This window comes from Thermobia domestica, chromosome 13, assembly GCF_964235325.1.
Source record: "Thermobia domestica chromosome 13, izTheDome1.hap1.1, whole genome shotgun sequence".
Taxonomy (NCBI): Eukaryota; Metazoa; Arthropoda; class Insecta; order Zygentoma; family Lepismatidae; genus Thermobia; species Thermobia domestica.
Window position 1 is genome coordinate 115,736,666 of NC_137466.1, and position 24,494 is coordinate 115,761,159.

The following is a 24,494-nucleotide window of genomic DNA, read 5'->3' on the forward strand; positions in this document are numbered from 1 at the left end:
TACTTCGATGGAGCTGGGGCCACCCAAACATCCCCAAATTTCTGGGACACCACCCCGGCGTATTTACGCCACTGAGAAACACTGGCCTTTGTTAAAGTTGAGTCGCATTAACATTACTTCTTTTAACTCTACATTTTCACTTTAATATTCAGCAAAGGAAGTGGAGATTTTCTATGAGAAATTTATTTAGTGTTCAGCAACAAAGAAAAACAATCCTGTGATTATTATCACTGTGATTTAAACATCAAAGAAACAAAGAAAATAAGATACCGGTACTTGGGATAGTCAGTACAAGAAAATCATGGACTAAAAGTTTCACAGAAAGCGAACGTTACCCAAGTGAAAGGAAACGTCTAACTGATTAATTATGTCAAGCAAAAGAACAGGAAGATTGCAATATCCTGGACATAATCATAGCAAATGACCACGAATGTAATATTTTCCATTGTACAAGCTTTGTTTATAACAGGCTTAAATCTGAATTCAACTATTCACTGAGTAAAACAATATGTTTATTATAAAAATTTTAACATATTATTATTATTATTATTATTATTATTATTATTATTATTATTATTATTATTATTATTATTATTATTATTATTAAAATAATTGTATTGTTTTACTAAGCGAGTTGTTTAATTCAGACCACCGAATGTTTCTTGCATCCTGCAAAACTTTCTTTTTGAAACGAATGAAATTTAGGAATGAAAATTTTTGCAGGGTTTTTTGTGTAACTGCTCACAACGGAATAATTCATTTTTCGAATTAATGCAAACTAATTTAAGAATTATTTGCGATAGTAATGTGAGAGGTGAATTCAAAAGCCATAGAAATCTTTCCTATTTAAAAGGAAAATACAACCAGTTATGCATTCTTTTGATAAAATATGCCAACGAAGCAGCTTCTGTCAAAATCGATGGAATAAAACATTTGGGCTTGTTTTATGAACATTATATTTTAACAAGGCAATTTATTAATTGAGAAACCTACGGATGTTTTTCCTGGCAGCATTTATTGTGTTGCTGCATTCAACGAAAATGGAATTATAGTATTTCGATTGTTGTTTAACATATCAAGATGCAGCATCAAAGAGAGAAAATCACATAAAATTGTATGGCCACAGTGTTTATTTGTTAGAAGGGGCAGGGCCGCCCACAGGGGGGATGTATGGCGCAAGCTGCGCCATTGAGAAAAATTTTGGGGGGGATTTTACTCTACTTTCGAACTAGCAATTTTACTGTCGGAATAGCATTAAAACACGATTTTGAGAAGCTAATTTTCAAAAATTTTCCGGGGTGAACCCCGTACCCCCTGCTTCGATACTCGATGAATGAAGTACCGCGCAAGTAGTCGTATGAAAGGAAGGGTTGGTTCGTTTTAAGAGAGAAGGGCTGCCCACAGGAGGGATGAATGGCGCAAGTTGTGCCATCGAGAAAAAAAAAATTGGGGGGAATAAAAAAAATTGGGGAAGAATTTTACTCTAATGTCGAATAAGTAATTTTGCTGTCGTCAGAATAACATTGAAACACGATGCGATTTTTTTTTTAAATCTCGAGAATGAATCCCCCTACCCCCTGCTTAGAAACTCTATGAATGAAGTACCGCGCAAGTTGCTATATGAAAGGATGGGCTGGTCGGTTTATCGCTTTGTGTAGGTAAGTTACCCATTTTCTGCTGGGAGCATTTATTTATTTCTTATTTATACCATGTACGACACTTAATAAGTAATGCTGTTCAATTGCTACATGATGTATAATAAATGAATTAATGATAATATTTTGTATAGTTTTCTGTTGTGCGATTACATTTTCCAGGGCCTGCGGTAAACTGAAAACCAACTCAAAAGTGGCATCACTGTGTACAATAGAGACTTTCCGTGAGAGGTCGCTCCAGTAGTATTCTATATATTCAGCTCCATGTATTGTACAGAGTGAAGCCAGCTAGGCAGTTGTTCGTTTTTCGCAGATCCTGGAAAATGTAATCACACATTCACACACATAGAAAACTATAGAAAATATGATCATTCACCATACATCAAGTAGTAACAGAATATTGTTATGTATTATATGTCGTCCATAATAAATAAATAAATAAATGTAAACGTAACCGAACAATAGATCGGTTAAAATAGCCTGGTACTGCGGTTCTCTTATATAATTTTGACATCAATAAAACGACCTCAGCACGCACTCTGTATAGTATTTATCTCTATGACAAAGTGGAGAGAGAATATTTCAGCAGACGTGTTGTTTGCTTTGTTTGTTGTAATCTAGAATTTTGATTGATTTAATTATGCCTCGAGAACTGAAAAGATTGTTGAAATATAAATGCTTAGAGGTCATGTGTAATACGGTGCATCGACAGGACAAGTGGGCAGAACATTGCAAAAAGAGACACGCTTACAAGTTTAAAAATAATATAGCCTACACATAAAGTACAAAGTTATAGCAGTGAAAGAAGGTGATAAGCCATGCACACACTACATGGAATCTAATGAAGTGACATCATCAAGTTCTACGAAATCAACTAAAGAAAGGTAAATAATTTTTAAAATATTTTCTCATATCCATTATGGGCTTGTGTATAGCCCGCTCCCCGAAGTTCATTTGGTATTTCACAGGTCGAAGCATGTATATCGTTGTGATTTTTGCTTAAAATAACTGTATTTCAATATTGCCAAAGCAAACAAACGCCAAAGCAACAAACTTGAGTTTTGAGGAGGGAAGAGATTATTAGTTTTGGGGGGGAGTGCGCCATCAGCTTTGGGGGGGATGGGCATCCCTGAGAAGGGGATTGTAAACATTAGTCCCAAGTTATATTTTAACTAAATAATAGTTTTGGGCCTGATATGTTTCAGATGATCCACACAGTATAAAAAGTCAGGTCAGAATATAAATTGTCCAAAATAGAAAATTTAAATTTGCCGCTCTATTTATGCCGCACAATTATGACAAATTATATTAATAAGTAATTTCTGTACATGTTTTTTAAATGTTCAATATATATTACATTTTAAATTTAAAAATTTGCGAAAAATATAACTACAGAATATATAAATGAAATTTGTGTAATAACAGTGAAATTGGTGATTTGAACAAACTGGTAAAATTCACTAAGTTAATGTAGATGGGTTCAGTAAGATCTGTAGGTTTATGATTATGTATATAATAATAATAACATCAAGAAAAAATGAGTGTCGGCGAGCGTAATTTAGTTTTACGGAAGTGGTCTAGCATGTGAAGTTGTGGGTCCATTAGTTTGTATTGTATCCGGACGAATAAGTTTACCTGTTATGACATAGATGTTGATTTTCTAATTACATAAATGGAATTTGCACGAGCTCAAATGGTAAAATATGGATGGAAGGAAGGTGCGTAGCTTTTAGCCAAATATATGATAATAGTAATATACAAATAAAGGTGCTGGTGTAGTTTAGGCGCACCACATTTTGGAAGATTTACAGGCAAAATTCAATACTTCCCATGAAAATGCATGTTTATACAAAACGTATTTCTGCAGGCGTTTATATGAAACAAATTTCTGCAGGTGACAAAATTAAATACAAAGTAATATACTTGTGTTTTAAGTTGATTCGTGTAGGGTCACTAGTAAAATCATTGCAAGCGCGGATTGAGTATAGCCCGCTCCCCCCAGTGATTTTTAACGAATCATAGTGATTCTAACAATTGATAATAGTTCATAATGAATCGGAATCGCATGTTATAAAGATTTAAGATATAAATCTTGCGGTAAGGAAGCTTTAGTATATGTAGTAGTAGTAGTAGTTAGTAGCAATATTAGTAGTACGTAGTGGTAGTTAGTAGCAATAGTAGTAGTAGGAACGGGTTAGAAGCCACACAGAAGTTTTTTGGGTTCTGTTCTCGATACTATAAGTAATAGTAATATTAGTAGTAGTAGTAGTAGTAGTAGTAGTAATAGTAGCAGTAGTAGTGGTAGTAGTAGTAGTAGTAGTAGTACTAGTGACTCTTCCAGTTCCGGTGACAAAGAAGTAGGGGAGCGGACTATACACAAGCCGCAAGTGCTTTAAAACGGATTAAATAAGTGAGTATATATGAAAGATGATCTATCAGATGGTATTTTCGGCTATTGTGTATTTTTGGGGAGCCAGTTTTTTAACTTGACTTTTTTTTTTTTTTTTTTTGCGATATTCTATTCGCATTCAGTTAAGTGACGTTATTTACGTGTATTCAAACGGTATTGCCGAGCGAGCGTTAGCGAGTGAAGGCGGGTTAGAACCCTGCAGGGCACGTTTTCTGTCTTCGTTAGTGTTGGTCCCCGATTACTAATCAAGTACCTATTTTCCACCGGCGGTATATTTGTGTACTGTGTATAGAACCCGTACTTTATGTTTACAATTAGAGCATTACTAGTATGAAACCATGACGAGTGCTATTGGGATTAGTATCTTGCCAAAATTCATTTCTTTTCACTACCCTCGCATGAGCGCATACTCATTATCGCTGACGCGCTTGCTCCCTTCGGACGCAGCTCCGCGCTGGTGCATGGGCTCTCAGGTTCGCTTGCACTGACTTGGGTTGATAGCATTCGTGCTTTGTAATGGTCATCTAGTACAGGTTGGTTTGTTTTTTGCACTGTAGTTTTTATACTACACATACGAAAGCCGAATTTACACGCAAATCGTCAAAGAATTATGATTAGCAACGATTACTTCTTTTACGCTGATTTAATTTTATTATACCAAGTGAGATATTTTCATTTCGCTCAGCGGAAACCTTTTAGGGGACAAGAAGGAAATTAGTGAAAGTTTTCCAATTTTTCAACAATTCTTTCTAGTGGTGCCAAAAGTAAACGCTAAATAAATATGGCCTTAACAAGTCTATGCACTCATTCGTTATATGATTATATTTTACTAATCCATATTTGGGAGGAAACGTGAGTCTAGTGAATGGGACCAAAGTCTTGATACCGTAAAATTTAAGGAAGAATATTTATTGTGATCTAAAAGCAGGATTAATGAAATACACAAATAATCAAATATATTAGGCGAAATAGCTAGTTCAAGGTGCTTGTCTCTAACCACGCAGTACTCCATAATGAAGCTGTAATGAGGTGTTCCAATATATGAAAGTTGGGCATTTACTCCGCCCCGCCAGCTTTTCAATATGACAATGATTACTTACAAATAGTGTAGGTTTCTTTTATTTCACTTTCGTAGTGCATAGATTTGCTGGGCAGGGCTTTTCGAAACTTAGCCCGAAGGTTGTGCTAACTTCTCAATTAATTTCTTCTTCTATGCGACCATCGGTTTTTAAAACGGACAGGATGAATATCTAAAGTGTTTTTTCAGTGTCTTGTTTTATGTTCATACCCACCGTCGCTAACGCGTCTGTTTTCTACGAATGCACGCCCGCGTTTACCCGTCTTCACTCTGCCTTTATTCCAGTTAGATCTACTTTTACTTCTAGTGGACACCTAGACCAGGTTGATTGATGTTTTGTACTCTAGTTTTTAATATGGAATTTGTCCACACGATGTATTTATACATATAACAGTTAAGCTCTTCCAAGATGAGTCTTCATTCAGAACTTTTCCTACAAGAAACATTGTTGTAGATGCCTGGAGTGCATTTCTTGAAGAAAGGAGTTAATATATCAGAACTTCATATATGATCCCTATTTCCAGACCTACGCAGGAAATATTTCTTTGTGTAACTAAAATTAAATTTTGAAAAACTCAAACACCAATTGTTTATAGGATGGAGCGTGTGTTAACTAATCTACTCATGACTCAATCTAACACTCTGCTTAATACTACTGTACTTTTCTAAAAGTGCACACTTCGACATCATGTACGGAAGAAAAGATGGATGAGTAAACCTCGGAAATGGTTCATCGGTGCTTGCAATGAAAATATCAGCTCCCGTACTACTATATTTGTTCCCAAACGGATTTTTATCACTAGTCAAGTTTAAGTAACCACTAGAATTAGCATAAATTTTGGTATTTTTTTTTGTTATGTTTAATGTATCACGGTTATGCTATGTAGACTAAATGAGGAAATTATGAAAGAATTAGTGTAATTCGAATGTTGGAGGAAATGGGAAAACCCCGAGAAAACTTACGGAAACGATATTGTCCTTCACAAATTGACATGTTCTATGATGCAACAAGGGTCCGTCGCACCAGAGATAATCTTTTTACCACTGAGTTATCCTATAACCAGATGGGTAATTGATGAGTCATTTGCGTAAGATAGTATGTGGAGTTAGTGTTTTGTATGTTGGAATAGCGCTAATTGCATGTTAGGAGTCGATAGATTTTCTCTTTTATCGTATATACACTATGGAAGTACTTAAATGCGTGTGAGGTAAACTTCGCACTAAAGAAGTTCTTCTTCATAGATCAACAGGAAAATGAAAACGCTGATACACTGATATTGTCATAACTGAAGAGGCGGGGGTGTCGTTCCTGTCCATAAAAGTTTGTGCCCAAGCTTGCATTTGAGTTTGCAATAGGCGGCTCAACACATATAATTGCTTCTATCATTTGTGTTGCGTTTCAATCCGCAAATATTGCCGTAGTAATTACAGAATGAGGCTTTCTGTTAAATCCGAGAGAAAAACGTTTGAACTTATTATTTCGTGGTCTGAGTGTGGTTGCAAGCGTGAAATGATAAGGCATCGTTTCTGTTAATCGAATTCATTTATTGTTATCACTAAATGTGATTAAAAATAATTATTTCATATTTTTAATGTGACACAGGAAAAGAGTATTAAACAACAGTTTGGACAAAAAAAGCAAGTATAGAGTATTAAAACTCCAAAAGAGTACAATAGCCTGTTCTTAAAAATAATACACTTCATTCACTCTACACATCTTAGATGCGTGTAAGAACATTTTGTAGTTCACTGCGACTTCAAAACTGTTGAAAGACGAGAAACAAAAACCTTTCAAAGCGAGAACTGCTTGTTATTTAGTAATAAAACAAGATGTAAGAGTAGTCTAATGTGACTTTAAAGTAAGTTGTTAGTATATGGCTAATAAGAAGTAAATGTTCATGATCATCAACACAATAGTAGTCTACGTAATTTTCAGCCATTATTAAATGGCTCACACATTATGTCATAGGGTGTCTAGTATATTAGAAATATGTATTCAACAAAATAGTTCAAATTTACGTTTCATGATTCTTTCTTGTAGGTTAATGAAGGCGAACGATTATGAGAGAATTGGTAAAATGAAAATGTGGGAAAACTCTAGGACAATGTTGTCCTTTACAAACTCCTTGGCCGTTATCTAACCAGAGTCCCTTCGCACGAGAGATGAGCACTCTACTACGGAGCTTGGTCCCAAGATGTTTAATTTCGTGAAACTTAAAGAAGAATAGTTCTCGCTTATTTGTTTTTTTATTACGAATCCGAACTTCACTTTAACCGTTTCTTAAGAACAACAATTCTGTTTATTTAGATTTTGGTTCCTTATCCTTCATCACAGAACACGATATTTCTGCTCTGAAGCCAGTAACCAGATCACAGAGTTCGGTCGCCAGGCCAAAAATTTCCCGCCCTGCTTTCACTAAACCTCCTGTCAGCGAATATTCGACATATAAGATGATTTCTTGAATAAATCACTAATAGGATACAAATGAGCAAGGTGATTGATTGAATTGACTGGGAGTTTAGGATCCCTTTCAAAACCGAGGTTGTATGAGACGTAGACGTACAGTTTAATGTGAAAACCATACTACTTGAGCTGCTGCAAATCGAACCTGGGTCTCCCGCGCGGAAAAAACCCATACGCTAACCCTATAGCCACGAAGAAGCTCTATAAGCAATGCGAGTACCTGAGTACATCACTTTTCTCATCAATTTTATTTCTCTAATATGAGCCAATTTAATTTCATATTGAGAAGTGCATGGATTACTCATTTGAATAATTACTGAAAGATATTTTGTACCCACCTTCCTTTGACAGTTCTTGACTCGAACCCTAATCGTAGAAAGAGTGTAATGAAAAGCTTCAGATATACATAGAATCTACTTTTTCTTTATTGAAATTTTTCTACGGTTAAATGAGATAGTTTCTGTTTGGTTGGATTAAAGTTGAACGTTCCTTTCAGCACCGAGGTTATATGAGACGAGGACCTCTAATTTACGGTTGTATCCGAGAGTTTCTTTTTTTTTCTTTTCTTTTTTTTTTTTTTTTTTTTAACCGATACTTGCGATGTGGTGGTTCTGTAATTTAACTATCTTGGAGGACAATCAGTGTAATGGTATAAACTTGTTTTGTGCGAGGTGATCTTGTGTGTAGGTGTATTCCTGTGAGATTCATAAATATTAATTCCGTCCTTCATGATCTCGGTGTTTCTTAAAGATGAAAACAGCTCAATCAATTAACTAACTAATTTTAACATAACGGTACTATTTCGTATATGGTAGCACATAAATAACTTTATTAAAATATTTTATGAGAAATTTTTATTGAAAGTTTAAAACTTATTTAATGTTTCAATTATTTTTAGGCAAAGGTCTTGGTAAAAATGAATCCGGCATGACGAAAGCTTTGAAGCCCAAGTTGAAATTTAACACTACAGGTATTGGGCATAAACCTGGAGAACAATTTACATTTCATTGGTGGGATTATGCTTTCAATAAAGCTGCTCAAAGCATTAATGTACAAGAAACTAAGGTAAGGACAACGTCCCAATTCCATCAGTTTGTGCTGCTAAGAAGTAATTAATTTTATTACTCACCTCTCCGATAAAAAAAAAAAAAAAAAAAAAAAAAATCTAGTAGCTGAGTTTTCCCGCCTCCTTTAACCGATAATTTAAAAGTTGAGAACAGCCTCTTTTAATGAAGCATTCCTCTCTTTCATTAAAATAGTATTTATTCCCGAATAATCTAAAAGAAAGCGAGCGTTCTGAAGTACCTGTTAGTTATTCAGTATACACAAGTTTTATTTTATTTATTTATTTATTTTACACACGTTCTTTTCTTTGAAAATTTACTCATATATATACATTTACTTTATATATATATAGGGTTCCTACTGGTCAGGGAAAACTGAGGGAAAATGGTGCAGGTTAGGGAAACTCAGGGGAAAAGACTGGAAATCAGGGAAATTTTATAAAATATTTTTTTTTTCATTAATTGTACATTTCATTAATTGAACATTGATTGTACACGAATTTCAGCATAGCCAACCATAAATGATCACAGTATGGGGCGTTGCTCAGATTTTTATGGACGGTAAGTGGAATGTACGTATGAGCAATTGATTATTATTTGTCTCTATAGAATAAATGTTCTCATATATAAATATTCACCGTTATATATTTCTTACGTCATCCGGCACTTGTCATGACAGTCAGGGAATTTCCTGCCAAAGGTCAAGGAGAAGTCAGGGAAATAGATTTTCGCTAGTTCAGTGTAAAGAAAGTAGAATTGAAGCCTATTTTATCCACTGAGCGTCAAAGGGGGAGAGGCTCCAAGGCTCTCCTATAGCCCTATCCTTGGATCCGCGCCTGTTTATATATGTATAAAGAACCGTTATGTATACAAACAGAAGCAATTGTTAAAAAATTAGGATAACATCACTGGAGAGGAGTTAAACAGGTACGCTGTAAATTTAGTATCTCACCATCTTCTCTTGTTAGGAAGATGGAAGGAACTCTGGATATAAACACTTTATTGAAAATCTGTCACGTGCGTCTAAAAGAGTTGAACCGTTTAAAAGTTATTTTTAAACATAGTTAACACATAGATTGACTTGGGTATTTACCATTAGATTGACTTGGGTATTTACCATTAGTCCTATACCTTGATTGAAATTTATTTCCTAAGGGTGGAAGGAGTGCGGTAAATTTTTCACAAACAATAACGGCTTGAAATGAATTTTTGAAGACTTGACTCGAGTTCGGTTTTTATTCATTTCGATTCAGATATCCATCCCAAGGGATGGGAAAGATCGTTCAAATACTTATGAATTAAGAACGGATATTTCAGCAAGTTATTGATAAATAGAAAGAAAAAAAAAATGAAAAATATTTTTAAAAAGGTCGAAGCAGTATTCTTGATAACTTATATATTGTGCTGTTACCTTTGTCATACTGAGTGCAGGTGACTTGAAATCAAATATTTATGTTCAAGTACAATTCATGCTAATATGCAAGTTTATCTTGAATAATTTTAGTTTTAATGCAAAGGGTACTGATATTAATAATTAGAAAGTTATGGTGAAAGAAATATAAAAACATTGTAATCAATTTATAAGCAAAACACTATATACCCGCTGTGTAGCGCAATACAAAGTTTTTGCAGTTTGCAAACTGGTAACATTTTCTACACTGGATATTTTACTGTTTGTTTACCGATTAACATGCTTAAAAAGAAAAAATTAAGATTACTGCACATTATTTTTCTTTCGTCTAATCATTGTAAATTGTGTTCGCAAGCGGTGACTGCATCCGCTCGTAGATATTGAATGAACATTATTGTACTGCTACTGAGTAACTGTCATATGTGAGAGTTACCTTGAAGAAAACAACATAAATTCCAGATTTAGCTTTTATTCTAACTATAAACTATTCACTAATAACTAAACCTGAAACCTCTGTAGATTACCAATTAAGAAAATTAAGTTCACTCAAATTTTATTCCGTTTTTATATTTAAAAAAACGAAGTAAAAGTGATTTAATAAAAAAGATCGATTTAAAGCAAAAATATCAACAAAAATTATTTAAAGAAAGAAGAAAAAAAAGAAAACTTTTTTTTTCAACCCTGCTGGGGACTGCTGCCAAAATTGTTACATCTTAATTAGTATTCTTTGTATTTTTTAAAATCTAGGAGAAAAGTAAGGCTATTTGTTCAAACTCCAATACTAAAATGTGCTTGTCATTTGAGTGTACTGTTCCTTAATTTCAATTAATTCACGTTTTTTAACTAATCACATCCGAGGATAAAACTACGAAGATATTTTTTGAAATGTTCATACTGTACTACCTTAGGTTAAATAGTTCTTTTCCTGTTGGCGAAACTTTTATACTTTGTGGACCATTAAAATAAAACAACGTATATACTAGGGCATTAAATATATATTTTACTGCTTTTTCATAGCATTTTGTTAATTTTTTTCTTCATTGTAGGATGGAGTGGAAGTTAAGAAAAGTAATACCGAAGAGTACACGATTTCTACTAAAAAGCCTCGTCAGGGCAAGAAATCCCAACAGCATAATCTGATGTATGGAACATTCGTGAAGGTTTGTATTTATAGTAAATATATATTACATGTATTTGATTGTTGAAGTTGGGTCAGTAAGGGTAATTATGAGACACTGCCTATGGAGGGTAATTATGAGACACCCCTCCAGGGCCGGATTTAGGGGGTGCAAAGATGCACGTGCACCCTCCCTTCGTTGTAAATATACACTACCTAAAGTGAGAAACTAGCGGTGAGTTTTGCAAAATCAATAGTTTAAGTCAATTTTCTGAAGGTTGAAGGAAAAGAATTCATCGAGAGCAGACACTTAGCATTTCCAAAGAAATTCCTCATTCACATCACAGATGCCTAAAGGCATTTAAAAAACTCAAATTTAATTCAAATGCACTGGTAGTTATTGGTGTCCCCCCCCTCAGAGAATCCTGGATCCGACCCTGTCCCTCACTGATCTTCAACCACTGTAGATAAAACAAATTAAGAGCACAGGCATTTAGTTACATCCTTTACAATGCTCTGTCTACATTTATAAGTTTCTGTTTACAAAAGTTTGGATGTACCAATTTTTTTAACAAACTCATTCAAAAAAATTTGTTTTAAAATTTGAAATCCTATCACTAACTTTTATATCTATTCGTTCAATAATATCACTGTTGTGGAACCAATGGGTGTTGGTGGAAGCCTGGTAGGTCAGCAGCTGTAGGTTAAGTTGAATTTGTCCCTTGGGCTTTTGTTTTAGAGTTACAATTTTTGTTGTTGTTGTATCTCATTTTGCTTATATGGAAGGTTATTATGAGACTCATGTTGAAATCTGTCTCTGTATCCTAGTATGTTAAGTTTCAAAAAAGCTGTATTCTGTAGCTTAGGTAGTCCTATAATCTTGTTTCTTAATAACTTTCAAAGTTGTAGACCTACATTATTTTATTGAAAATAGCCTAGGCTGCATATCAATATACTAAAACATAATAATAATAATAATAAAAAAAAATAGCCTAAGTTGTTTTTAGTGAACAACCTAGAACTTGGTCTAAATTTGTTTCATAAGCCTGTTTTGTAACCTGAAACTATCAAGTATAGGCTATTAACCTATAGGTCTATTACAGTCAACTCACAAAAATGTTAGAATAACATCAGTAGCTATTTCCACTTACTTTGTTAGTTATTTTCTTGTAACTCAGCCAAATATGTGTATATCTTTGTGTAATAGACACAAAATAACGAAGACTTCTTTTACTCACAATTGGACTCCTTCATACCTCAATATCACATATAGAAAGCTGGGGACAACAGGTGTCTCATAATTACCCATTTGGAGGGAAATTATGAGACAGCAGAAATTTGACATTTACTCATCAACTTATGAGATGACAGGAAATTTCTTGGCAGCAAATTTTTACTCTATTGGCACCATAAACTGCTGCCTAGGTTAACTGCTTTCAAAACTAATGTAAACTGAGTAACGTGGAAAAGTGGTGAAATCTGTCTCATAATTACCTTCACTGACCCTATATTGTTCTCGTGTGGGACACATATCTGTTATTATTTCCGTTTACTGTTAAGAAAACAAATGTGATTTAAATATTGTCTGTTAGGTGTAAGAGAATTGGATATTACTACGTTTCGTAATTATTGTTCACAAATTTTAGTTACCATTATTAACAAAATATAATCACCGCCATAGTGTAGTCACTTATCAGGTTTATTATCTCTTACGTCTTGATTTACCATAAAACAGTAAATTAAGATACAGTCACAATTTTTTTATTATCTTTTTATTTTGTTACAATAATAACTCAAACAACAACAACTTCCTCATTTATCATGTTCGATGTTCTCGTGTTCGTTTCTCATATTCGAAATAACGTATGTTGCAGTGTATGTTTTGTATGTTTTTGGACGGGGGCGTAGCTCTGAAACTATGCACTTTTCCCCACAGGTCTACCATGAACATTTTTGCTTTTTTTCTTATGTGAGGTATCACCTCTTACAGTTTTTCGGTCTATTTCTTTAACACCCTGTTCTATTTCTTTCTCCGAATTTGTACTTCGTTCTTGTTTTTGACAAGGAGGCAATTATCCGAAGAAAATTTGTATATGATATATCTTTATGGTTTTGTTTCTTCTCCCTTGTCACCTTTATTTCATTTTCACCGTCTTACTATCTTAAAAACTACAATGACAAATTGAAGTAATTTATTAATCAATGAACAATCTAATGCTTAAGTTAATAATTGAAAATGTATAGTGCAATCTTGCAAATATATAGTGTGTTGTATGATTTTGATGAGTATTTAATCTTCTTGTCAACTATTCTATTGTTAGCATGGTACTCTAGTAAATTCAGGAGATATTATTTCGGAGGAGCTTGAAGAACCTGAGGTTGCAGAGGAAGAGATAGAAGTACCTCGGCAGCTATCAGATGAAGAGTTATTTAAATTATGTGGAGGGCTTACGGCACACAAGTAAGTTTGAATATGATATAGTACAAAAATGTCATTATTTGTCATGGGACGATCATGTTTGAATGGTTTTTGTATTTAAATTACACTAAACTTATCACGTAACTCACTTACAATATCGTGAGTAATTCTTGTACTTCCTCCCTACTTATCGGCTCTGTCCTGAGAATGTGGTCACAGGGGTTTATAGGAGGGGAAAAGGCAATAGAAACATAACAAAATAGTAATAAAACAAAATAAAAAGGAACGAACTAGAGATGAGAAGTGCAGTAACATATTCCCGTGATTGATGAAGTCCCCGTTTTAAGTGATAGTGGCTGTCTGTGGTATAAAGTAGCCTGATTGTGTATTGTTTTGTTTGGCATTTTTTAAATTGGGTCAGTATTCGACATACACTATCTCATATTTATTATTCAACCAAGTTTTATCTGTGTAAAATTTTTGGCTATATTAAGAGGATAAACTGTTTCAAACACCAGGATAAAAATGGTTGAGAAAAATATGGTATGTATTCTTGTTCCCATGTTACATTTCTCTTATACATTTTTATCTATGTTACCTTGCCACTGAAAATGGAACTAGCTTGTTCCGATACATCTCGAGAATATTTAGTTTTTACCACGGATGGATGTATTGATAAGTAATCAATTTTTTGTTAATTTGAATCGTCCTCTAATGCGCCTACATAATTTTGACGTCTTTTTTTTATTATTTTTTTATCTTATTGTTTAACTGAGTTTTCGATAATCTTGAATATTACCTTTTGCGAGGGACGAAAATTCGATGAAAAACGGGACTCCATATAGTTAATTTTTTTCTGGGTATGGTATTAAAAAAAAAAAAAAAAAAAAAAGTCGCTATCTTGTTGTTGGTAATTTTCTTAAGATAACTTGGCAGTGAACCAAACGAAAAATACTAACATAATAGTGAAACATTTTATGGAATACCACATCAAGGTAAAGAAACAGGATTGTAACTAGGTGAAATCTGATTTTTCGTTTTGCGCAAAAGGTAGCAGCTACGTTCTGCTGAAAATTCGGGTCAACAAATAAAAATGAAGACGTACCCAGGTAAATATTTGATGTTACTTATTATTATACAGTGATTCTTAAATTTCTTGTTGTCATACCTGTATAAATATATCTTCCTAAAATTGTATATTAACTTGTAGACATCTGTTGAAAAATATTACAGTGTCACTAACTCAGGCTTTTTATTTGGAGTCAAAATGAAGTCCACAGACACTTTTTTGAAACTTCGCTTATTCTCTTGAAGCAGCCAAGACTTAACATAGTTCAAGATTGGTTAAATAATAGGTGGAATACAATATTCAAATTTACGTCGAATCAGGCACAATAACAAGAAGAAAATTGCAGTCTTGCACTTTCCAAACAGAACACACGATCAATCCATTTTGTTTCACATTGAGTCACTATCATTTGATAAATGATGCTTTAGCAATCACAATTTCAGCATAGGATAAGAACTCCAGTAAATCTGTTCCTTTTACTTATTTATTTATTTATTTATTTGTTTTAATATTTCTATTGCCGTTTTTGCCCGTATTTTTATCGTCTGTAACCAAGACTCCGGGAAAGAGCCGACAGTTTTCGGATTACTGAGAACTGAAGGTAGTGAATTAATTTTTTAAAAATTCCTGAGGGTACTGTCTTCCTAATTAAATATGTCGTCTGTGTGTGAAATACATGGACAATTTTAACATAGTAAGGTTACTCATTGGCTGCAGAAGCAAAATACCTTAAAGTAAATTCTACAATTTTATTAACGTCTATCGAAAAAATAAATGTCCAAAGGTCAGACATATACCAGCCGTTAGATCTTAATGAGTAGAAAAGAGTATGCGTCAGTTTGAAAGCTCATACGTAGTTTTTGAGAAAATTAAGAAAACTAATAATTTTGTAAACCTAAAAATTAGTGCTGAACGAGAACTACGTAACATATGAGACTGAAGCTCTACCCTCAGGAAGCTCTTTATTATGACACTAGCAAAATGATGGTACGCAGTATGGTTAACGAGATACAGCCCAAACTTGTAATTAACTTTTACACTTGAATTTATATTTAACTAAAATATTGTCGAATGATAAGACACACATTCGTTGATAGATCATATTGAACTTAACAAAATGACATACTTAAGGATAAATTCTGGTGCGTAGTTTCTGAGAAAATCCATAAAAATCGAACTTTAACGGCTCTAAAAAAATGTGTTGTTCGTTGCCTATAATAATAAATAGTTCTGCTAGAAGAAATTGTTTATAGCTATATTTATGAATTGTGTGTATAAAAAAGAAAGAAAGAAAATACGCTGTGAATATTAGATCGTGTTTTTTCCTAACGATAACGCAGACATTCCTATCAGTAACACACGTACTCCCGACAGCTACGAACATAGTACCTTAATATCTTGCTACATTTGATTATATTAATTCTGTTTTCAACAGTGTTCATGTATCTTTTCCAAAACTAGAGTCCATGGATAAAAATTTACAGTGTGGTTAGAATTTTGTAGTGGATGTAGTTAGAATTCTGTAATATCCATCATTCTGCTTAGTTCAAAAGTACATAGTTTAAAATGCAATACTATATTAAAAATATGACAACATAAATACTAAACACAAAGAAATATATAAGATTGAATATTATAAAATTTTAATGACAGTAACAAGATATATTAACGTATCATCTGGAGGTAGCAACTCTGGGAGAAAGCTTCCATAACGGAATGAGCATTTGCACGTGAAGTATACAGATTTTATTTCATTTGGTAACTGATCACAAAAATCACTACTGTTTTATGTAAAACTAAGAAATTAGATGCTTTACAGGGTATTTTTTTAATCGAATTATTCAATTTTCTGAGTTCTACTCTAGAAATATGATTTTATTTTTTGACTCATTCACAAGATAAGTTAATGACTGAAGTGGGCTTCTAAGAAGCAAGTGTATTTTCTCGAAAAATGATTAAATGGAGCTCAAGACTGGGTAGTTTTTTGGTATGTTTACAAGCAGAGGAAAGTACCGAATTCATGAGACCTCACATAGCAAATACTGGCTGTTCTATTAACATTTAGCGGGGGAAAGAAAGAAAGAAAAAAATTCAAAGACCAAACGTGTAAACAATCAATAGATTTCCTTGAGCTGAATAAAATGATATGGCTGATTGAAAGTTCTTGTGCGCAGTTTTCGAGAAAATCGATGACAAGTTTCTTTTTCTTAAAACTAAAAATGTATGTTGTACGATAATAACGCCACATATCAAAAGGAAACTGATACTGAAATATGCACTAATCAGATTTTTCATGATATTAGCAAGTCAACTATATACAATGTGGTAAATGAAATTATTCTTAAACTTTTATTTTTGTTTAACTATAATATTGTCCAAAGATAAGACTACATCAATCAATATCCCATGCTTGAAAGTGATTTATCATGCGTGATTTTTGAGAAAATGGAGAGAAAATAATTTTTATGACACTAAAAAGCATTTTGTTCCTTGCTAATTTTTGGCAGTTGATAGTTTTTATTCTGTTAAAATGGCACGGTGGCTCAGTGGTAGAGCAGATCCTCCCTCTGATGTGTAGGATTCCTGGGATCGATCCCGGGCCAAGTAAATTTGTGGTGGACAACATAATGTTTGTGGGTTTTCTCGGGATACTCCCGTTTCCTCCCACATTCTCCTTCCAGATTACTAATAAAACTCCAACTGACCAAAGCAGTATATATATTTTAAAATTATGTATTTGTGTTACAGTTTTGGCTTTGTAACATTGCCTTCCTCAGACACATTATGAGAGAAATATCCAATTTTGACAGCTTATATACAATCTGGATGCAAGACACGCCCACTTTCTCTTTACAAAACATTAACTTTTAATTAGCTCTAAAAGTAAATTTTTAATTACTGTAAACGTAAACTTTTAATTGGCTCAAAAAGTAAAAGTTTTAAATTACTGTAGTCACTTACACTTTCTATTCGTTATTCCCATGTGCTGTTCTCCGTAGTATACTTGCTCCAACAGCTCGTGTTGATCCTTTTAATTCTTTCTTTCTATTTTGTCTATCATCTTTTCCCATTATTCATGTATTACAAGTCCACTAGACCAATTCATCAACTTCTCCTTCCCGTATTTCTTAATCCACTGGGCTTCTTTCCAATTTCTTATTACACTTCTTTTCCCCTTTCTAATCCTTTTATTCCTTCCCAATCTATCTCATGTCCTGTTTCTTTGATGTGTTTATATATTGGATTGTTCTCTCTTTTTAGTCTAGCATCATCCTTATGTTGTTTTACCCTTTGTTCTAATCTCTTTCCTGTTTCTCCTATGTACTTCATATCGCACTCTTTACAATTAACCTGGTAATTGTAACTACTCCTTCCTCTTCTGATCTTATCTCCTTTTCTTTCTTCTTTCTTTTCTCTCTCACTAAGTCTATTATCCTCTTTCCTCCTTTCCTGTATGTTTTAATCCCTTCCTCCCTCAATAGGTTCTTCAGTATCTCCGTTTTCTCGCCTAAACTTTCAATACCAAACCATCATTTTCCTTCTTTCTCTGCTTCTTCATCTTTTCTTTCTTTTAAATCTTCTCTTCTGCATCCGTTTCCCTTTAATAACTGGCACAGTATTTCTATGTCTTCTTTCCTTCTTTCTTCGTTGCTATCTGTCATTTCTATTCTTTTTCATGTTCTGTATAAAATTCTTAGTTCCCCTGTCTATGTCACTCCTTTTGTGGCAGTATATCCCGGCATCGCATTCTTTCCTGTACCATCTCGTTTCGAATTTTCCTCCCATTTTCTGTATAGTCATGTCCATGAAGTTGATTTTTCCCTCTTCTTCTATCTCCATTTTTAGCCTAATCCCTTTTTCTTCGTCCTCAATTATTTTTAACAAATTTCTCCAACTGTCTCTTAGTTCCTTTCCATATTCCAAGGCAATCATCTACGTATCTACAAAACATTGTAAGATTTTGTACTACTTCTTCTTTTACTTTCTGTTCCCACCTGATCATTACAATCTCTGCTAGTACCGGACTCAGTCTTGAACCTATGCTTAGCCCCTCTTTTTTCTCACCAATTTTTCACCAATCATGCATACACTATTCTCCCATATCAGTTTTAGGGCCTTCAACATCTCCTTTTTCCATTTTCTTATAATTTATTTTCCATTTCTTCTTCTATTGTTTTTAACACGTACTCCGTCTTGATGCTCGGAACATTGCCTGTACATCAACACTGAAAAATGTGGTTCTCTCTCTCTTCTGTCTCTGTCTCCCACTCGTTCTAGGATACGTTTTACCCCCTCAGTGTTTTTCACTCTGCTACTCCCCTGTCCTTCTCTTATCTCTTCTGCAATCTGTTTTATTTCTTCTTCCAGTGGTTCGAAAATGTTGTTCCTACAATCCATCACCAGACTTAATTTAATTTCTTTTTTTATGTATTTTTGGGAAACTTTTCATATTTGGTATTCTTCTTGTTTTATTGATTAATTCTTGAAACCTTGTTTTGCTCTGTCCTCAATTATTTTGATTCTTATATCCTCTTTCACATCTTTATCTCCCACTACTTCATACGTGTCATCGCCTAGAACTAGGAGGACAGGAGAGTAGCAGAGTAAAAAACACAGAGGAGGTAAAACATGTCCTAGAACGAGTGGGAGACAGAAGAGAGAGAACCACATTGTTCAGTGTTGATGTAAAGGCAATGTTCCGAGCATCAAGACGGAGTACGTGTTAAAAACAATAGAAGAAGAAATGGAAAATAAATTATAAGAAAATGGAAAAAGAAGATGTTGAAGGCCCTAAAACTGATATGGGAGAATAGTGTATGCATGATTGGTGAAAAATTGGTGAGAAAAAATAGGGGCTAAGTATAGGTTCAAGACTGAGTCCGGTACTAGCAGAGATTGTAATGATCAGGTGGGAACAGAAAGTAAAAGAAGAAGTAGTACAAAATCTTACAATGTTTTGTAGATACGTAGATGATTGCCTTGGAATATGGAAAGGAACTAAGAGATAGTTGGAGAAATTTGTTAAAAATAATTGAGGACGAAGAAAAAGGGATTAGGCTAAAAATGGAGATAGAAGAAGAGGGAAAAATCAACTTCATGGACATGACTATACAGAAAATGGGAGGAAAATTCGAAACGAGATGGTACAGGAAAGAATGCAATGCCGGGATATACTGCCACAAAAGGAGTGACATAGACAGGGGAACTAAGAATTTTATACAGAACATGAAAAAGAATAGAAATGACAGATAGCAACGAAGAAAGAAGGAAAGAAGACATAGAAATACTGTGCCAGTTATTAAAGGGAAACGGATGCAGAAGAGAAGATTTAAAAGAAAGAAAAGATGAAGAAGCAGAGAAAGAAGGAAAATGATGGTTTGGTATTGAAAGTTTAGGCGAGAAAACGGAGATACTGAAGAACCTATTGAGGAAGGAAGGGATTAAAACATACAGGAAAGGAGGAAAGAGGATAATAGACTTAGTGAGAGAGAAAAGAAAGAAGAAAGAAAAGGAGATAAGATCAGAAGAGGAAGGTGTAGTTACAATTACCAGGTTAATTGTAAAGAGTGCGATATGAAGTACATAGGAGAAACAGGAAAGAGATTAGAACAAAGGGTAAAACAACATAAGGATGATGCTAGACTAAAAAGAGAGAACAATCCAATATATAAACACATCAAAGAAACAGGACATGAGATAGATTGGGAAGGAATAAAAGGATTAGAAAGGGGAAAAGAAGTGTAATAAGAAATTGGAAAGAAGCCCAGTGGATTAAGAAATACGGGAAGGAGAAGTTGATGAATTGGTCTAGTGGACTTGTAATACATGAATAATGGGAAAAGATGATAGACAAAATAGAAAGAAAGAATTAAAAGGATCAACACGAGCTGTTGGAGCAGGTATACTACGGAGAACAGCAGATGGGAATAACGAATAGAAAGTGTAAGTGACAAACACCTAATTGAGAGTTTCATAACAGGTGCGCAAAAAGAGAAAGTGACTACAGTAATTTAAAAATTTTACTTTTAGAGCCAATCAAAAGTTTACGTTTACAGTAATTAAAATTTACTTTTTAGAGCCAATTAAAAGTTTATGTTTTGTAAAGAGAAAGTGGGTGTGTCTTGCATCCATGTTGTATATAAGCTGTCAAAATTGGATATTTCTCTCATAATGCGTCTGAGGAAGGCTATGTTACAAAGCCAAAACTGTAACACAAATACATAATTTTAAAATATATATACTGCTTTAGTCAGTTGGAGTTTTATTAGTAATCTTGAATTCTCATTCCACCAATTATTCCATCATTATTGACTTTCCTTACTCATTCCTTTCCCTTAGCCAGCTGAGCATAATCGTGGGTCATTAAACTGAAAGATTTCATTTTATTCTGCTGAAATTCCTTTATGTTATTAATTTATGTACTGTATAAGAAAAATATGAACAGTTAAGTAGCAGATTGTATCCATTGTTGTTTGATTTCTCCTACCAGAGATGAATATGCATGTACTACTTGTAAGACGATCTTAGGCACTTTTCTTCTATAATTTTTGGATAGTGATAGCGCAGACAAGATGTTGCTATGTCTTGCATTGCCGGGTCAATATTATTAAGTAATGTTTGATTTTCTTGTGGTCTTTTACACACACAATTTTGGCTTGTCTTTTCATTTATGAATTCATTTGTTACCTCTGACGAAGCGTGTGGTCAAATATGAACCAAAAAAAAAAAAAAAAAAAGTCTTGTTCCACGTATCGCAACCGGGAATCTCTAGTTTTCTTTCAATATAATAAAAAGTTAATTTATATATATCGAATTAATGTTGTAAAACATAAAGCATGACCCATCTTTGGATAAGTCAACGTTTCTTAATTTCTTTCAGTTTCTTTCTGTTTCTATTGGTTTGGCTCCACATTCACAATTACAGAACGCATACAACATAATTAAAAACAAATCCTCCACTTTTATATCTACAGGACTAAGAGATGAAGTGAGTAAGTGCAAACTGTTAAATAATACCTGATTGATGATTCCGTCTTATGAATACATGAAAACCAAAATTAAATACTGAGTAGGATTGTTCAAATATAAGTGGTGATCTTAGTTTAAAAAAAAATAAACAAATAAAATATATAAATAAATAAATAAAAGTAAATAAATAAAATAAAAAAAGTTCTAAAATCAATCCAGTTTTCAAGTACCCAAACTAGTAACCGTACGTGGCAAATTCAGTGTTTCTTTTTCACTGGTGGAATAAATCATCACCTAGAATAGATTCTCTTCTTTAACTATCACATACCTCATTCTGTCTTGATAATATCTTCTAGAAAACTAAATGTTTCTGTTTCAGTAATGTGATTAACATTGATATTAAATTATTGCGGCTTATTTTCTATGGAAACATAATTGAAAAAAGTATTTTTCATTCTTTCACATGATTCCGTCTGGCACAATAAATGATAAGAGTGGTAAATTGCATAAAAAAATGTTGTTCATTGTGAAAGTCAACGGACCTAATAATATTCAAAATTGTAATGTTGTATCTGATATTTCGACAACTTGTTGTATTGTTTTCTAACGGGCTGTTAATAAGAATGAGTTACGAAATTTAGCACGGCAAATGGTCTAATATTTCAGCTCTCGCCTTAATGAAATAATAGTGAAACTCTCTCTCGCCGTAATAAGTTAATAGTGAGACTTTAAAACCCACAAACCGAGTAGTAATTTTGATATAAGTTCAATTTTTATCTTGTTATCAAATTAAAAATAAAATAAAATAAAATAAAAATAATTTGACACAAACGACTGTGAAATTGTAGCTCATTTAGTGGTTAGCACTTAGGGTTGATCATGAGTATATGGTTAGCTTATGCGTATTCAGTGCAGGATATTGTTTCGGTTCCCAGTAGAAATTTACGTAGTTTGCATCCACGATAATTTTAGGCCCAAGTCCATATTTCGTATGGTTCCGCTTTCCATATCTCTGTGACATTAGTTTAAATGGAAAATTTTATTTCAAAGTTTTGGAGCTGTCTCACTCTCCTTTGTACAGCTGTTCTATATTACGTACCATAAATTTTGATTAGGCTTTACCAAGCTTGTCTCGCATAGACTTGATCGACCAGGAAAAGACCCTATTTTTTGGGGGTATTTTCTGATGAATTAATGCTGCGAGTATTTTGGAGGAAGAGTGGAGCTGCCCCTTCCCTTTGGATCCATCATTGCTTCTTGCCGTCACAGTGTAGGTTTCTGAACAGCTGCACGACCTAGTACACTCGTGCAGAATTCAGTGAAGTTCTTCTCAATATTAATCGAAGGGAGTGACACTATTCTGATGCAGTTTCTAGTTTATTTAATGTAAATCATTATAATACATTACTACAAAAGAGAACACCCAACTACAATATTTACAGTACTATATTGTTGTCATGATTGTCCTGATTTCGGAAGCGATATTTGAAGCACTTGCAGGCAGTTCGGTACATCAGCCTTATTTTTGGCATCATTCTCGTGATAAAGTTTAAAAGTACTTGCAATTCTCAGTTTTACACACTTTGTTGAAGGTTTGTTGTAAGAATATTTAGATATATTTACTTCGTGACAGTTTATAAATTGAGGAAATTAATGCTATTGTTAGTTTTTGTAATTCTTAGCATTTGAGTGAACGAAGTTCAGTACACGAGTTAGAAAGTCCAGATACACAAAACAGGCTGTCGTCAACGTAGCGGAAATACGTGTTTTCTGCTTCTCATTTTTAAGTATTTGATTGACTGGAGAAGTTCTTTCTTGTAAAAGTAATTAGTCTTTTCTTTTCTTTCTTTCTAATTTAAGAATGAGTCTCAACTGGTTAAGGCGTTGTTATGTAAATAAAGTATGTGACAATTTTATATTTTATTTCTTCTGATGTCCCCTTTTTCATGTGTTTTATCTTTCTACAACTTTCCCCGTAATTTTCTCCCTATACTGAAAACGGCTGCAGCGAAACAATGAAAAATCTATACAGCCATATAATTGTATCATGAAAGATACCCATGTAAATTTTATCATAATTACTTTTTTTCTTTTTAAGAGCTGCAAGACATGGACACAGTTTATCTGGAAAATTAGCCCGTGTAGCCGAGCAAGACGAGGAATTCTTACAGAAGATGACAAAAAGAAAACATGAAAGTGATTGCACAGAAGATATTTCAGATATCGTCAAACAGAAGAAGAAAAGAAAGAAAGAGAAAAGGAAGATCAAAGAAGAATTAAGTTCTGAAAACACCGAGAAAAGAGTAAAAAAGAAAAAGAAACATAAGAAACACAAAGTGTTAACTAATGGTGCTGATGAGGAGGACACGAATATCAGTGAAAATGGTATGATGAATATGAACATACAACTCGAAATGTGTGATACTACGCGTAGTCGTTCTAATTGTAAAAAGAAAAAGAAGAAAAAACGTTACGATGATATTTCAGACTCTACGTGACAGTATGAAATGAAATACGTCCATTAATATTGTATTTTAAAAAGATAAATAAAATAGAAAATCTCGTATGTGTATGAGATTATTTAATGTATTAAATTCAGAGGTGCTTTATTTTATTCTTGTTTCCTAAAGTCGTCCTTCGTTGATTTTTAGTAAATATTATGAAATGCAGGCTGCGCTTTCCTTATGAGGTTTCTTAAGTCCAGGTTTCAAAATTTGGTGGTCAGTAACTCGGTAACGAAAGGTCTCCACTTGACCAAATTTAGAATATTTGTAGACCTTAACAGGCTTAACATGCATATGAAATATCGTGGTGTACAGGCCTTTGTCTCTTGAGTTA

At 33.6% G+C, this 24,494-nt stretch overlaps 1 protein-coding gene across 2 annotated transcripts; it reads left to right on the top strand.

Moving 5' to 3' along the window:
• Positions 1 to 2,164: 2,164 nt before the first annotated feature.
• LOC145668443 (G patch domain-containing protein 4) lies at positions 2,165 to 24,222 on the top strand. 2 transcript variants are annotated; one of them, XM_081736315.1, is made up of 5 exons: positions 2,165 to 2,539; positions 8,506 to 8,672; positions 11,129 to 11,242; positions 13,521 to 13,660; positions 23,755 to 24,222. In XM_081736315.1, exons 2-5 carry the CDS (start codon positions 8,535 to 8,537, stop codon positions 24,152 to 24,154), a joined length of 792 nt encoding a protein of 263 aa, XP_081592441.1. In that variant the 5' UTR covers positions 2,165 to 2,539; positions 8,506 to 8,534; the 3' UTR covers positions 24,155 to 24,222. The 2 variants fall into 2 exon arrangements, with proteins under 2 accessions (XP_081592441.1, XP_081592440.1); XM_081736314.1 differs by lacking the exon at positions 2,165 to 2,539 and adding an exon at positions 3,189 to 3,373.
• The last annotated feature ends 272 nt before the right edge of the window (positions 24,223 to 24,494 follow it).

Excerpts from the sequence above, each read along its gene's own strand:
- LOC145668443 (XM_081736314.1), top strand. The coding sequence starts at position 3,328 with ATGGAATTTGCACGAGCTCAAATGGTAAAATATGGATGGAAGGAAG. Across the intron at positions 8,673-11,128 it reads TTAATGTACAAGAAACTAAG|GATGGAGTGGAAGTTAAGAA; the intron begins GTAAGGACAACG and ends TCTTCATTGTAG. Across the intron at positions 13,661-23,754 it reads GGAGGGCTTACGGCACACAA|AGCTGCAAGACATGGACACA; the intron begins GTAAGTTTGAAT and ends TTTCTTTTTAAG.